The following is a 12,775-nucleotide window of genomic DNA, read 5'->3' on the forward strand; positions in this document are numbered from 1 at the left end:
AGTAAAGAGATAGAATATGAGATAGAGCATGAGTTAAGGCTTTATGAGTATGGATTTTAAAAGGATTAAAATGTTTTAAATCAATTCCTTTTTAATGGAGTTTAAAATGCTTATTTAAGTCATTTATAAATGAATAATGAGAAATGCGTAAAGAAGTTCGTGAATAAATCGCGGCATGAGATCTTCAATTCCCCTAGTAAACTAGGGAGATATTATGAAGGAACAAGCAATGAACGAGACTCTCACCAACGAGTCACTACAACAATTGGAGAAGGAAAAAGTTCACGCACAAACAAGATATGTATACCACCTCAAGATGGAGGTAAAGAAAAAGAAAATGGAAGGAAAGCAATAGAACTAAACTTAAGGTATAACCCAACCCCAAGGCTAGTAGGCTCAAGCTAAGAGAGTGAATGCTTTGGCTAAAGTGCCAGAAGCTACAGCAAGAATAAAGTTGGAACGCCACCACAATGAAAACTTAGAAACCCCCATTTAATAATCATTTGGAAATGAGAAAATGAGTGTACATGGCAGAAGGAGTGCCATTAATCTTTAAGTGAAAGTTACCAAGATGATGAGAAAAGTTTGATGTTAGAATTCCCTAGTCAAATCTGAGAAGGTGACTTAGGACGAAGGAAACAATTAAGGTAGTTCACCACTTTACTGAGATGAAGTGGGTGAAAGAATGTTGTTAGGTCCTGAACTGGTCCAATAGATGATTGAGAAAGTCGACCACATCAAGCAAAGAATCAAAGAAACTCAAGATAGACAAAAGTCTTACGCCGATAAACGCCGATCGGAATTAGAATTTAATGTTGGGGATCGAGTTTTCCTCAAAGTCTCTCCCTCAAAGGGAGTTATACGTTTCGAAAAGAGGGGCAAGTTACGACCCCGTTATATAGGACCTTTTGAGAACCTAAATAAGTTAAGCCTTTGTAGCCTATAAGTTGGCTCTGCCACCAAGTATTGTGGATGTATACATTACGTATAGCATCTCGCAATTAAGAAAGCATGTGATTAAGCAAGATAAAGTAGTCCTAGCCAGGACTTAAGTTGTGAAGAGAAATCAGTCCAGATACTTGATCGCAAGATTCAAGTTTTACGAGGCAATAATATTATTCTCGTCATGTAAGTGGAACCATCACAGGATGGAAAAGGCCACAAAAGAGATGAATGGAACGAATGACTAGTATCACAAGATAGAATACCAAATATGCAATTTCGAGGACGAAATTTTTATAAGGTGGGAGGGATGTAACACCCCGCTTTTTCCTAGCTAAATTTAGAGTAATTTTGAACTTAGAAGTTAAGATGATTCACGCCGGATTGAGAAAAAGAATTTATTTTAATTCCAACAAAAATGATTTTCAAAAGTTTTGAAAATTTGAGTTATTTAATTTCATTGAGTTATTTAATTTATATGCATTGCATATTTATTTAAATTAGCATTCAAGTATTTTCACGAGCTATTTAATTAGTAAACCCTGAAGAATTTCTACAGTTTCGACAATTTTATCCTGAAGGATTTTAATTGACCAATAAATACTCATATCCTACTCTCCCATCAGCCACCCATCAACCACCTTATTGCCAACTAAAAGCAAGCATCCCACACCACCTATTTTTTTTTTTAAAAAGTAACAACCTTTACAGGCAATCAAGCCATGCCTTTACAGTCAGACTCCTCATCTGCAATACAACTATACATTAACGCCTTTACAGTCAGACTCCTCATATGCAATACAACTATACATTAACCAAGTTTCTGCCTTTTCCATTAGGCAGACATTATTTGATCACTCACCACATATCACTTCGCAAGAAAGAAACTCAGATTCATAAGCCTATATAAAATATATTCCAAGCTCATCTCCTTCAACAATTCAACAACAAATGAACACCCCTCTCATTCAACGTTTCAGCAACAAACGATCAGCCCTCTCATTCAAGGTTTACCAACTTAAATTATGTTTTACTTTAGCTTTATAAATCGCACTAGAAAACCAATAAATACAAGTTTGAACTGCATAAGCTTCAATGTTTCAATAAAAGATGACTCTTGAAGCATGATTTTCTCTTTATGTTAAACTTGTTGTGTCGAGCTGGGTAGACGAGTGTGGTGGCTGTGTGAACTGAGTCGGGAGGTGGACGGAGGCACGGCACGGCAGCGGCGCTGCTGTCGCCCGGCCACGGTGAGAGAGAGGGAGCTAGGGCTCGGGCGCCGCTCTTCGCGGTGGGATGTCGGGCCTGTTTCAGCCGAGAGAAGGGAGAGACGGGATGAGTCTTGTTGAAGGCTGGTCTGGGGAACGGCGGTGGCCTTCATGGTTGCTCGCTGGTCTGATTCAATGAGAGAGAGTTGAGCGAGAGAGAGAGGTGGCGGTGGTGGTTCGCCACTGTCACAGAAGAGAGAGAGAGATGGGTTGAGTCAGTGGAGGGAAAAGGAGAGTCGATGGCGGCAAAGCCTGCTGTCGCCGGAGATTTGAGGGAGAGGCGGCGAGGCAAGGGCCTTGTTGCCGCTCTGAGCCGAGTCTGGACTGGATTTTGTCGAGGGAAGGACGGCGACGGCGGTGGTTCTTCTACTGCTGTCGGTCGGAGTGAGCAGAGAGTGAGGGAGTCGCGGTCGGCGGCGGCCTTGCTGCTGCAGCCGCTGGGAGCGGACTGAGTGAGAACGGAGGGAGGAGGCGGCGGTACCTATCGTCGTTGCCAAGAAAGGAGGCCGGTCGACGGCTGCCTCGCCGAAGGGAGCTGCGGCGGCGGGAGTTGGCTGACTGATGGCTGAGAGAGAGAGAGGGGGGGCGTATTTCGAACAGTTGAGTATTGAGAGAGGGAGACGAGAAGTGAGGGACTGAAGGGAGGCGTGACTGATGGTGAGGATGACAGAGCGGCGCTCGTCGCCGGGATGGTGGCACGCGGCCGTGAAGTCCGAGAGAGAGAGAGAGAGTGAGATCTGCAAATTGTATGTGTGTGTGAGTGTTGTGCGACAGATGGGGGAGAAGAAGGGGGAGGAAGACTTAGGGCTTAGTTTGGGGTTGTTGGGCTTGGGTTGGGCTTAGAGGTTTGGGCTTGAGGGACTTGGGCCGAGTATTGGGCCTATTTTTAAATAGTTTTGGGCTGCGATTTTTTTTTTAAAAGCTTGGGCCGATTTTTTTTAATTTTATTTAGCTGGGCCCGATTCATTTTATTCAGTTTGGGCCATTCCTATTTTATTGAGTTGGGCCTCATCTTTTAAATTTATATGGACTATTATTTATTTAAGCATGGGCTCTATTTCATCTATATAAATGGCTTCCCTATTTTATTTAATTAGACTATTAATTAGTTTGATTAATTATTTTTAAAGACTTTGGATTGCCTTCAATTAATTAAATTGGGTTTTTTTTTTATTTTTAATTAATTGAACTATTACTAGTTTGAATAATTTATTTAAAGGATAATTTTCATAATAATATCATATTATTATTATGTGCATATTTTAAGTAAATTACTTATTATATGCTAAGCATGACATGAAATTGCATTTTTACTTGCAATAAAAGTATTTAATTGGTTTTAATTATAATTCCAATTTTTAAGAAAAGCGAGTAAGGATATTGTTGGTGTCCTTAACTCAAGAATTTAGTTTTCAATTATTTATTCATTAAATTTTGAAAACCCGGCTAAGTGAATCATAGAATATTAAGCACTACACCATGACTTAAGATTAGATTCAAGGAGACCTATTAAGAATAGAATTTCTTGTAGGCTTTGTGGACCAAGGGGATTAGCACTGCTTCCCAAGACAGGTTATGTGATTATGATCTTCAGGCTTTGCCTATCCAGGTGGGCATTATTTTATTATTACGTATATAGAGATCCCCTGCGTGACGTAGGCCTCATATGCGAATATATATGCATGATATGTTTTGACTATTTATTCAGTTCTTATAAAATGCTTATATGTTCAATGCCCTTTATGAAAATGAAAATGTTATGAAAATGAAATGTTTATGAAATGATTGACTGCCAAAAATGTTTATGTTTTTATATGTATCCTATCTGTGTTGGTTCGCCAACTTTAAAGGAAATCCAATTGGGATCCTATGCTAGACAAAGGTCGCTAGCTAGGGTTAACGTGTACACTTATGGAGACCGCGAGTCGCTTGCGACCGGTCTTGGCGTCCGTGGTAAGGAGGCCTCCTTCCCGGCGCGTGATAGAAAGGAACAGATATGGATCATATGAAGGAAAATGATCGGCCGATCGACTTTATGAAAATGAAAGAAATATTTTAGTAAGCGCAGGTCATTTAAGAAAACCCCTGTGTGTTACTGTTATGGCAGTTCAATTTATATATGTATGCATGTTGTATTTTCGGCTATGCCCACTGAGTATTTTTATACTCAGCCCTGCATGTATTTCTAAATGTGCAGGTTGAGCAGTTGATGGAATGGAATGATGTTGAGCGGGTGTTCCTATGACATTTCAAGAAATGTAACCTTGAGTATACATCTTCATATGTATATCTCACACGTTTTCCGCTGCAAAACACTTTGATTAGGATAACTTTATGTTATGAAATTGTGACACGTGTTATTGGGTAACCCACCTTAATCAGTTCTCATTTATGTGTATGTTTTATAAGTATCCAAATAATCATATATGATCCTAGCATTTTATCTATGAGTGACATTTCCATATACTTTAATGTTAAGTAATTGTCCATTTCCATTTCTTATTGTTCACCCCAAGTCATAACCCCTGTTAACCCGTCATTGGGATAGTGGGCTGTGACATTTGACCCAATGAATATTCCTCTCCTCCAGCCCCCCTCCCCCCCAAAGGAATTTACACATAATAGCTCGAATTTGGGACAACACACTTTTATTGAGAATTGAGAACGATAGTTGGTAAATCGGAATAGAAAGTAAGACCGAGCGAAGCAAAGTTAACCTCCCGGCAAAAGAGATCTTCTGGTTAATCCACTTACCTATCCTCCTCTTGACTTTCTCCACCAAGTACTTCTATTCCGCCGAACGAGTGAGGCTCTTCCCGATCTTGATGCCTAGATATTTGATTGGCATATCTCCTAATTAACAATTTAGTATCTGCGCCATCTCTTCACATAAAGGTTATGCGATTCCAACACCCACTAAACTGTTTTTGTCGAAGTTAATTGCTAATCCCGAGAGCAGTTCAAACAATTTGAGAATACTTTTAAAAGCCGAAGCATTTTCTCTCTTATCAGTAGCCACAAACATCGTGTCATCCGCGTACTGCAAATGAGAAATTCTAATATCACCTCTACCGATAGTGACCGGTTCCAAACATCCCTTGTGAACAGCTCGCTCCACAAGCAAGTTTAATCCTTCCGCCATAATGAGAAAAAGAAATGGTGAGAAAGGGTCGCCTTGTCTGAGGCCTCTCTCAAGATGAAACTCACCGGAGGGGCTGCGTTAACCAAGACGTTGGCGGATGCCGAACCGAGGCAACCAGAGATCCACCTTCTCCATTTTGGGCTGAAATTCATTTTCTCAAGCATAATATCCAGAAAATCCCAATCGACAGTATCATAAGCTATTGCAAAATCTATTTTAAACATGGTGATACCTTTCTTCCTCCTCTTGGCTTCTTCGATGATTTTGTTTAGCACGATTACTCCGTCAAGGATGTACCTGCCTTCGACAAAGGCACTCTGGCACTCAGAAATGAGGAGATGCATAACCTGTTTCAACTTGGAAGCGAGTACTTTTGAAATCGCCTTATAGAGACAGTTAATGAGAGATATGGGTCTGAATTCTTTCAGTTCGGATGCGTCTTCTTTCTTCGAGATTAAGGCTATAAAAGGTGGATTGTAGCCTCTGGCTAGTTTCCCATGGGCGTGAAATTCTTTCATGACCTCCAAGAGATCCCCTTTGATAATCCCCCAACACTTTTTCATGAAATTGAAATTAAAGCCATCGGGCCCAGGGCTTTTTCCACCCTCGCAGTTCCACACCGCTGTTTTGATCTCATCCTCAGTGAACGGGATATCTAGCCACTCTCTAGTGTTGTCGGGTATTTTCTTGTGAACAAAATCTTCCGGTAGAAGGGGCCGTACTCGACTTCTTTCTCGAAATTGAGCTTCAAAATGAGCTTTGACCTCTCTTTTGACTTCTTTGGGCTTTTCGATCCAACTATCTTTCACACTGAGACCTGAAATCTCATTCTTGAGTCTTCTGCCGTTAATCACCTTGTGAAAGAATCCGCTATTGACATCCCCGTCTTTCAGCCACCGAGATCTTGATTTTTGGATAAGGAGACTGTCTCTATTCTTCATTTGAATGATCATTTTAGTCGTTGCCTCATTCCTCTTGATAATTTCATCTTCCTCCAGCCCCATTGTGTCATCGATTGCGTCCCATTTATGGATTTCATCCTTCAGGTTTGCGATATTCGCCTCAATCGAGCCAAACTATAAGAGTAATTGCGTTCTTCATTGTATTACAAATGATACTGTAGGACAAAATGACTATTTTAAAATTTTGGAAGGTTGAGTATTAAAATTTCTTTTTGAAAACATTATTGATTTTTTTATCTTTTCTATTTTATTTTAGTTTATTGCAAAAAAAAATCATCAATATTGATATGTTTGATTTTTGTCTTGTTATTGTTTTATTAATGTTTTTTTCTTAAGAGATTCTATATATCTGATGTTAAGAGGATGTTTGCCAGCGCCTCATAATAAAAATATTTTTGAATTTTGAATTTTTTTTATACATATATTTGAGGGAAAATATGATTATCACTTATAATAATAATAAAAAATATTCCTATAGATAAAGTCTTATGAAAAAAAATGGTACGAAAAGTTTGGCACAATTTTTTATTGAAATAGATTTCATTCAACCATGGCTTTCTTAATTACGTAAGAAGTAATTAGAACAAAGAAGTTTTCCTATATATTTAATTCTTAACTACATGAGCGTTTCTTAAGGTGTTAGTTGAAGGAAACAAAAATTTAATTATTAAGGGAAGATTATAGATAATCTTTTTCTTAATAATCATCATGGGTAATTATGTAAATTATAACTTCAACAAAAATAAATTTAATTTCTTACTTTATGAAAATATGTAAAATGACAAAAAAAAAAATCAAATTATATGTGCACATATTATGTACACTTAGCATTATCGTATTCAAATATATATTGTTTATCACATGCTATTGATTTGTGGTTTGGAGATTCTCCAAATTATATTCATATTTTTTAAGCACCTTTAAATTGTGTGTGTATGAGTTTTTTATTTTATTTATATATATATAAACATATAGGGGAGGGCTACAGTGAAAACACTTCTTAAAATATAAATATAAACGTTTTTTAATGTACGAATTTTATCCAATAAGGTTACGAATTCATCCAACATGGTTACGAATTGTGAAAAATAAATTTTTGCTATCTTTGAGATTCGAACCCAGGACCACGAATTCATCCAACAAGGTTACGAATCAACCGTAGATCTTGATGATATAAGGGCTGAAAATTGTTTATATTTTATATTCTATATATATATATATATATATATATATATATATATATATATCCCAATAACTTTTCAAGAGTTTACCTTCAAGCCCTACAATTTTTACGTATTTTTTCTCAAACCTTGAAGTTTTATTTAAGTTATTATGTTTGACTGTTTGAGACCCTAAAAGTTAGTGTGAACTTGCTTACAAACTAAAAAACTATCTATAGATTCTTTAAATAATAAAAAATATATAATTTATAGATATAAACAAACTTTAACTCCCATAATAACTTAAGTTCTATTGTTTGAGTAATAAAGTTAACTAGATCACCAGATTCACCACATAGCGGGTGAGCAATAAAGTTACTTATGTTAATCTTGTTAACCATTTTCGTTATCATAAATTGTAGCCTTGTAAAATTGATAAATTATTGATACTAGCATTTGCACCCCGTGCAATGCACGGGAAATGATTTTATATTTTTATAATTTATATTAATTAATACCAACTTAAGTATTATATTTATAAATATAAATATAAAATAATTTTAACTGAATATATTTGATTTTAATATTGAAAAAAATAAAATAAATAAGAATTCATAATAATAAAAATTGATATTACGAAAAGACATAAAAATAAAAATAAATTAAAAAATAGATTCATTCAAAAAAATTACAGAGAATTTTGTTTATTTTAATATTTAAATGAATATAACTTTTACATTTTAAATCAAATATTTATATAAAATTTATCAAATTAAAGCTCTTATCGTGAATTTTATTTTGATATGCATATTAAATATTTTATAATTAGCCGAGTTTCACAATTTTAGAAAGAGATAAAAGAAATAAGAAGATCAAAAAAAGAAAATATAAAGAAAAAATATAGTTTACAAATAAACCTTCAATTTTATTATAACTACAAACTTGTCACTTAATTTTGAAATCAATTTGAAATTGATTTCAAATTGAAATTTTGACTTTTTAATATAGTATAGATTTACACGTATAATTGACATATAAAATTATTTAAATTATATTAATTACGTAATACTTTTACTAAGGTAATAGAAAAATAGAAAACCTAGGGAATAAAATATGGTAAACCCATTACCATCCAAAATTTATGCCTTAGTCATTTCGTATGAATAATCAAAATTTTATTTTATTAAGAAAATAAATCAATAATTACTAACATTCCATTAAAAACTACAAATTAACAAAATAAGTTTAAAATAAAAAAAAATATATAGGAATAATTTCGATTTCAAATTATTAAGCATTTATTCAACATCTTATTTGTAATAGGTCCATAATTCTAGCTCAACCAATTCATCATTTGATAAATTTGCATTTATTAACTATATTGGACAATTTCGTTCATTAACAAATAAGATATTGCATATATATACATATCGAATTTGCTAATAAATACTATTTCAAAAATTGAACGTGAAGTTAGAAGCAGTTTTTTTTTTGGTAACACGTTTTTCTCCATATTTTTTTTTATCTAATTTGTAACCTTGAATTCTCTTTAATTTACAAAATTGCCACTCAAATCAATTTGAAATTGATTTGAAATCAATTTCTAATTGAAAACTGCTATTTTAATATAGTATAGATTTCATCTGATTTATTGAACAATAGCCTTCTCGCCGAGTCAAACCATAAGATTTAAGTTGAAACTAAATAATCCGAGGAATATATTTATACCAGACCAAACAATCCACTCCGGATATTCATGTTGGCTTTCTTAAAATATAGTATCCCGTTTGATTTGGGGGTGTGTATTTCCTTTTTTCTTGGGCGGTCCTCATTGATAAATGATAATGTGTATTTTATTACATAACCAATGAGGCAGCTCAATAACGACAGAGTAATTAATTAAAATATTGAAAGAGTTATAAACCGATAATTTACTACTAAACCCACATTTAATTGGGTGTTTTTAGAAGTTTGAAAGTGATTCAATTAATTGAATACATTACTTGTTGTTTAATTTAGATAATGAATTCATCGTTATCCTTACTTAAGGGTAACACAATCATCCAATTTGTTACCCCTCAAAATAGAGGGGAAACAAAAGAAAGAGAATCTCTTACTAATAATTCAATTTCATTGTTAAATCAAACACTCAATAAAATCAATGGTTATTGTTATCACTCAACTCTTTTATTTAATTTTATTCTATTTTCATTCCTTTACTTGAACCAAATGAGCACTAATATATTGTCATCAACTCACACGTATATTATTTGAGATGGTGCAACAAGAATTTGCAGTTGTTACTTTTTTGGGGGATTGAGTTGCTATAGTATTCGCTATGCTTATTGCTTACCCATCCACCATACTATTGCTGGCTGCTGCACCCAACACAATTGAGCTTAATTAGCTGCTACCTTAACGGATAAAATGCTGTGGAAATCTCACCTTAATTGGTTAGATTATATTTTTAATTAGATGTGTGTTATTTTATATTATAAATTTATTATGAGAAAAGAATAAATCAAAAAGGGTGGAAAAATTATATCACACTAAAATATGGAAAAATATTATTACACCACTATCTCATAATAAATATTATCATGAATTGGAGTGGGAAAATGAGAAAAAAAAAATGCTCCAATTTCTTATTCATCTTGTGCAGAAAAAATATCAAAGTGATTGTATTTTAGGGTGCGTTTGCTTTGAGGTGTAAAGAATGTATAACATCATTTATCATTTTATATATATTTCGTTTGCTTTGACGTAATAAAGAATTTGGACAAGATCTTTTTCCTTATGCAAGATACAATTTTATACATAATTAAGGAACATGTTTTTTTAATTTTATCATCTTATAAAAAAGAATAAATATATTATCATTCAAAACAAATAACATATAAAAAATGTAATCTTCATTCAAAGGGGTAAATTTATACTTCACTATATTATCTTCTTATTTAGAGGGATTAAAAGAGAACACACGTTTAGAGATGAATAAGATCATTCTAGTAAAAGAAGATTTTAATGTAAAGACAATTGAGAAAGTTATATTTTGGGACATTTACAAAACGAAATAAGGGAGTAATTTATCATTTTTTTTTTTGGAAAGGTAGTAATTTGCCATATATTATAAAACATTACTGAGTATCATGATAAAAATGCTGAGACTAAAAACTAAAACATTTAATTTTACAAGACCAAGTCGCCAGGTGTCCTAATCTACCTTGATCCGCGGTGGCGTGGCTCCGCAGCGCCGCAGCAAACTCGCCGCGCTGTCCGCCAATCGTATATGGAGTCAAACACAGAAACACAGCTGGGAGTTTTGTCCGAATAAAAAAAGACATAAATGCCAACCACATTAGGCCACGTGCATTATTGTCGTTTTAAAGTCGGTATAATGCGTTTTGAAGTGTCGCCATCGTCCGATGTACCATAGCGCTTATTTGTCTGAACGGACAAAATATAATGTACGTGGAACATGTGTTCACACTTCACACTACTTCTTACCCACATCATCAATCTTTTCTTGCTCTTCCGTTTACTCCAATCATTTTGAAACACTAGTATACCATGAACCAAAAATAAATATAAAAATTCAAAATCAACGGGTTGCATGATTTTCCTACGTCAAATGTATTCAAGCCTAGGGAAAAAAATATGAGATATTATAGCAGCTTATTATTTGATCAATACTTTATTGTGCAAAACAATGACATGCATTAAGGGACTTGATTCGTTCAAAAAAAAATCACTTTAACGCTTAACTCGATTTTGATTAGAAAAGTGAAACAGTTGATCAAGTATCTTAAATGAAGTCTGAACCTCTTACACAACTTTAATCTTATCTTGTAATCATTAATTTAGAACAATTACATTTGGTGGAACACTTTGTCATCGACATCTTATAATTATTTTCTTTTTCTTTTGGTTACTCATGATTGTCTGAACTTTGCTAAAAAGTTTACTTAATTTGCAATAAGGAGTTAAGCTTTTTTTAGTTCAAGATTACTAAAACTATGTCATCTTTCCACGATGGACATTACTCATTAGTCTGCTCCAAATTATGTTTTCACGAACTATATACACAATTCAGGGTATATAATTCCTTTTTGTGTATTTATGGAACTCTGCAATCACTACTGAGTAAATCTGCATTATTGTTAGTGTTTATATCTAAATCACACATGACTAATAACATATATAGTTGAACGGAGACGGATAAATACTCATTTTGTATAGTTTTTAGTTGATTTTTTTTTGCATGTCTATTGAGATTATGCACTTGTATCATATTTTTTGATTGATTTTGTTATTATACGAAGATATCACGTTTGTGAATAATTTTGTATGTTTTGTGCAGATTTTGAGTGTTTTGGAGCAACTAATAAAGTCACAGGGTACTTAAAGGTTGAGAGTTACAGAGAATGTGTCAAATATTTAAGGAGCTTGAACTTGATAGGATTGAATTGTATCTCGATACTAGTTCGTGGATGAAAACGGATTTAAAATTAGACCCCACACAAAAGAGTTATGATCAAAACAAATACATTGCACAAATGCTGAAAATTGTACCTAGATTTGACGAGAAAGTTCTATTTTGAGTCAAACTCTTAAGTGATGGTTGTATTAATGCAGTATCAAAATTAGATGAGAATGGAATGGATTTATGAATGAAATGATGATGAGAATGAAATCATACATATATAATATATGAAGATGGAAAACAAAAGAATGCAAATACAATTATTGTGAATTAAATGCAACAAGAATTTTGTTAGTGTGCATTTGTGAAATTTGGTTATCATTTTTCACAATAACTTTGATTTTTTTGTTAACTTGTAACGACTCGGCTTTCCAAGGCAAAAAAAAAGTAACGGGGAAAACCTACATGAGTTGAATAAATATGACGATTTACCTTAAAATCGGGGTTTTTTATTATTATTATTTTGAAGAGATAAAATGAAAGGCATTGAGCGACGCCAAACAATTAACAACGTTCAAATTGTTTGGATCGCAAAAGTTTAGTTTCACGACTCTGATGATAGCTTCATTTATATAACTACTAGTTAGGAGTCTAGATTCTATAAGATAAAATTGCATATATAGAAGTCTTGAATTTATGGAATTTGAAAGATAAGATATGAAGCTAGTTCATTGGAGTAAAAGACGGAGTAACACCCTAACCTCACTTATGCCCTGTTAGCACCGTCTGATCAACCCGACCACCTGAAAAACATTGAAATTCATATAGCTCACAAAATGCTAAAAATATTAGGGTTGAGTACTAAAGTACTCAGTGGG

The 12,775-nt window shown here is 33.8% G+C and overlaps 1 protein-coding gene and 1 long non-coding RNA gene across 2 annotated transcripts; one reads left to right on the forward strand and one right to left on the reverse strand.

Annotated features, from left to right (window-relative positions):
• Positions 1–3,439: 3,439 nt before the first annotated feature.
• Positions 3,440–4,688, forward strand: LOC131013026 (uncharacterized). The gene is made up of 2 exons (XR_009097560.1): positions 3,440–3,819; positions 4,408–4,688. It is a non-coding gene; the product is annotated as an uncharacterized LOC131013026 (long non-coding RNA).
• A 418-nt stretch (positions 4,689–5,106) lies between these two features.
• On the reverse strand, positions 5,107–6,356 carry LOC131009888 (uncharacterized). The gene is made up of 2 exons (XM_057937290.1): positions 5,418–6,356; positions 5,107–5,250 (listed from the first exon to the last, which is right to left on the reverse strand). The coding sequence occupies exons 1-2, from the start codon at positions 6,354–6,356 to the stop codon at positions 5,107–5,109; spliced, it is 1,083 nt and encodes a 360-aa protein (XP_057793273.1).
• Between the last annotated feature and the right edge of the window lie 6,419 nt (positions 6,357–12,775).

The sequence above is a fragment of the Salvia miltiorrhiza genome, chromosome 2 (assembly GCF_028751815.1).
Source record: "Salvia miltiorrhiza cultivar Shanhuang (shh) chromosome 2, IMPLAD_Smil_shh, whole genome shotgun sequence".
In the NCBI taxonomy this organism is placed as follows: Eukaryota; Viridiplantae; Streptophyta; class Magnoliopsida; order Lamiales; family Lamiaceae; genus Salvia; species Salvia miltiorrhiza.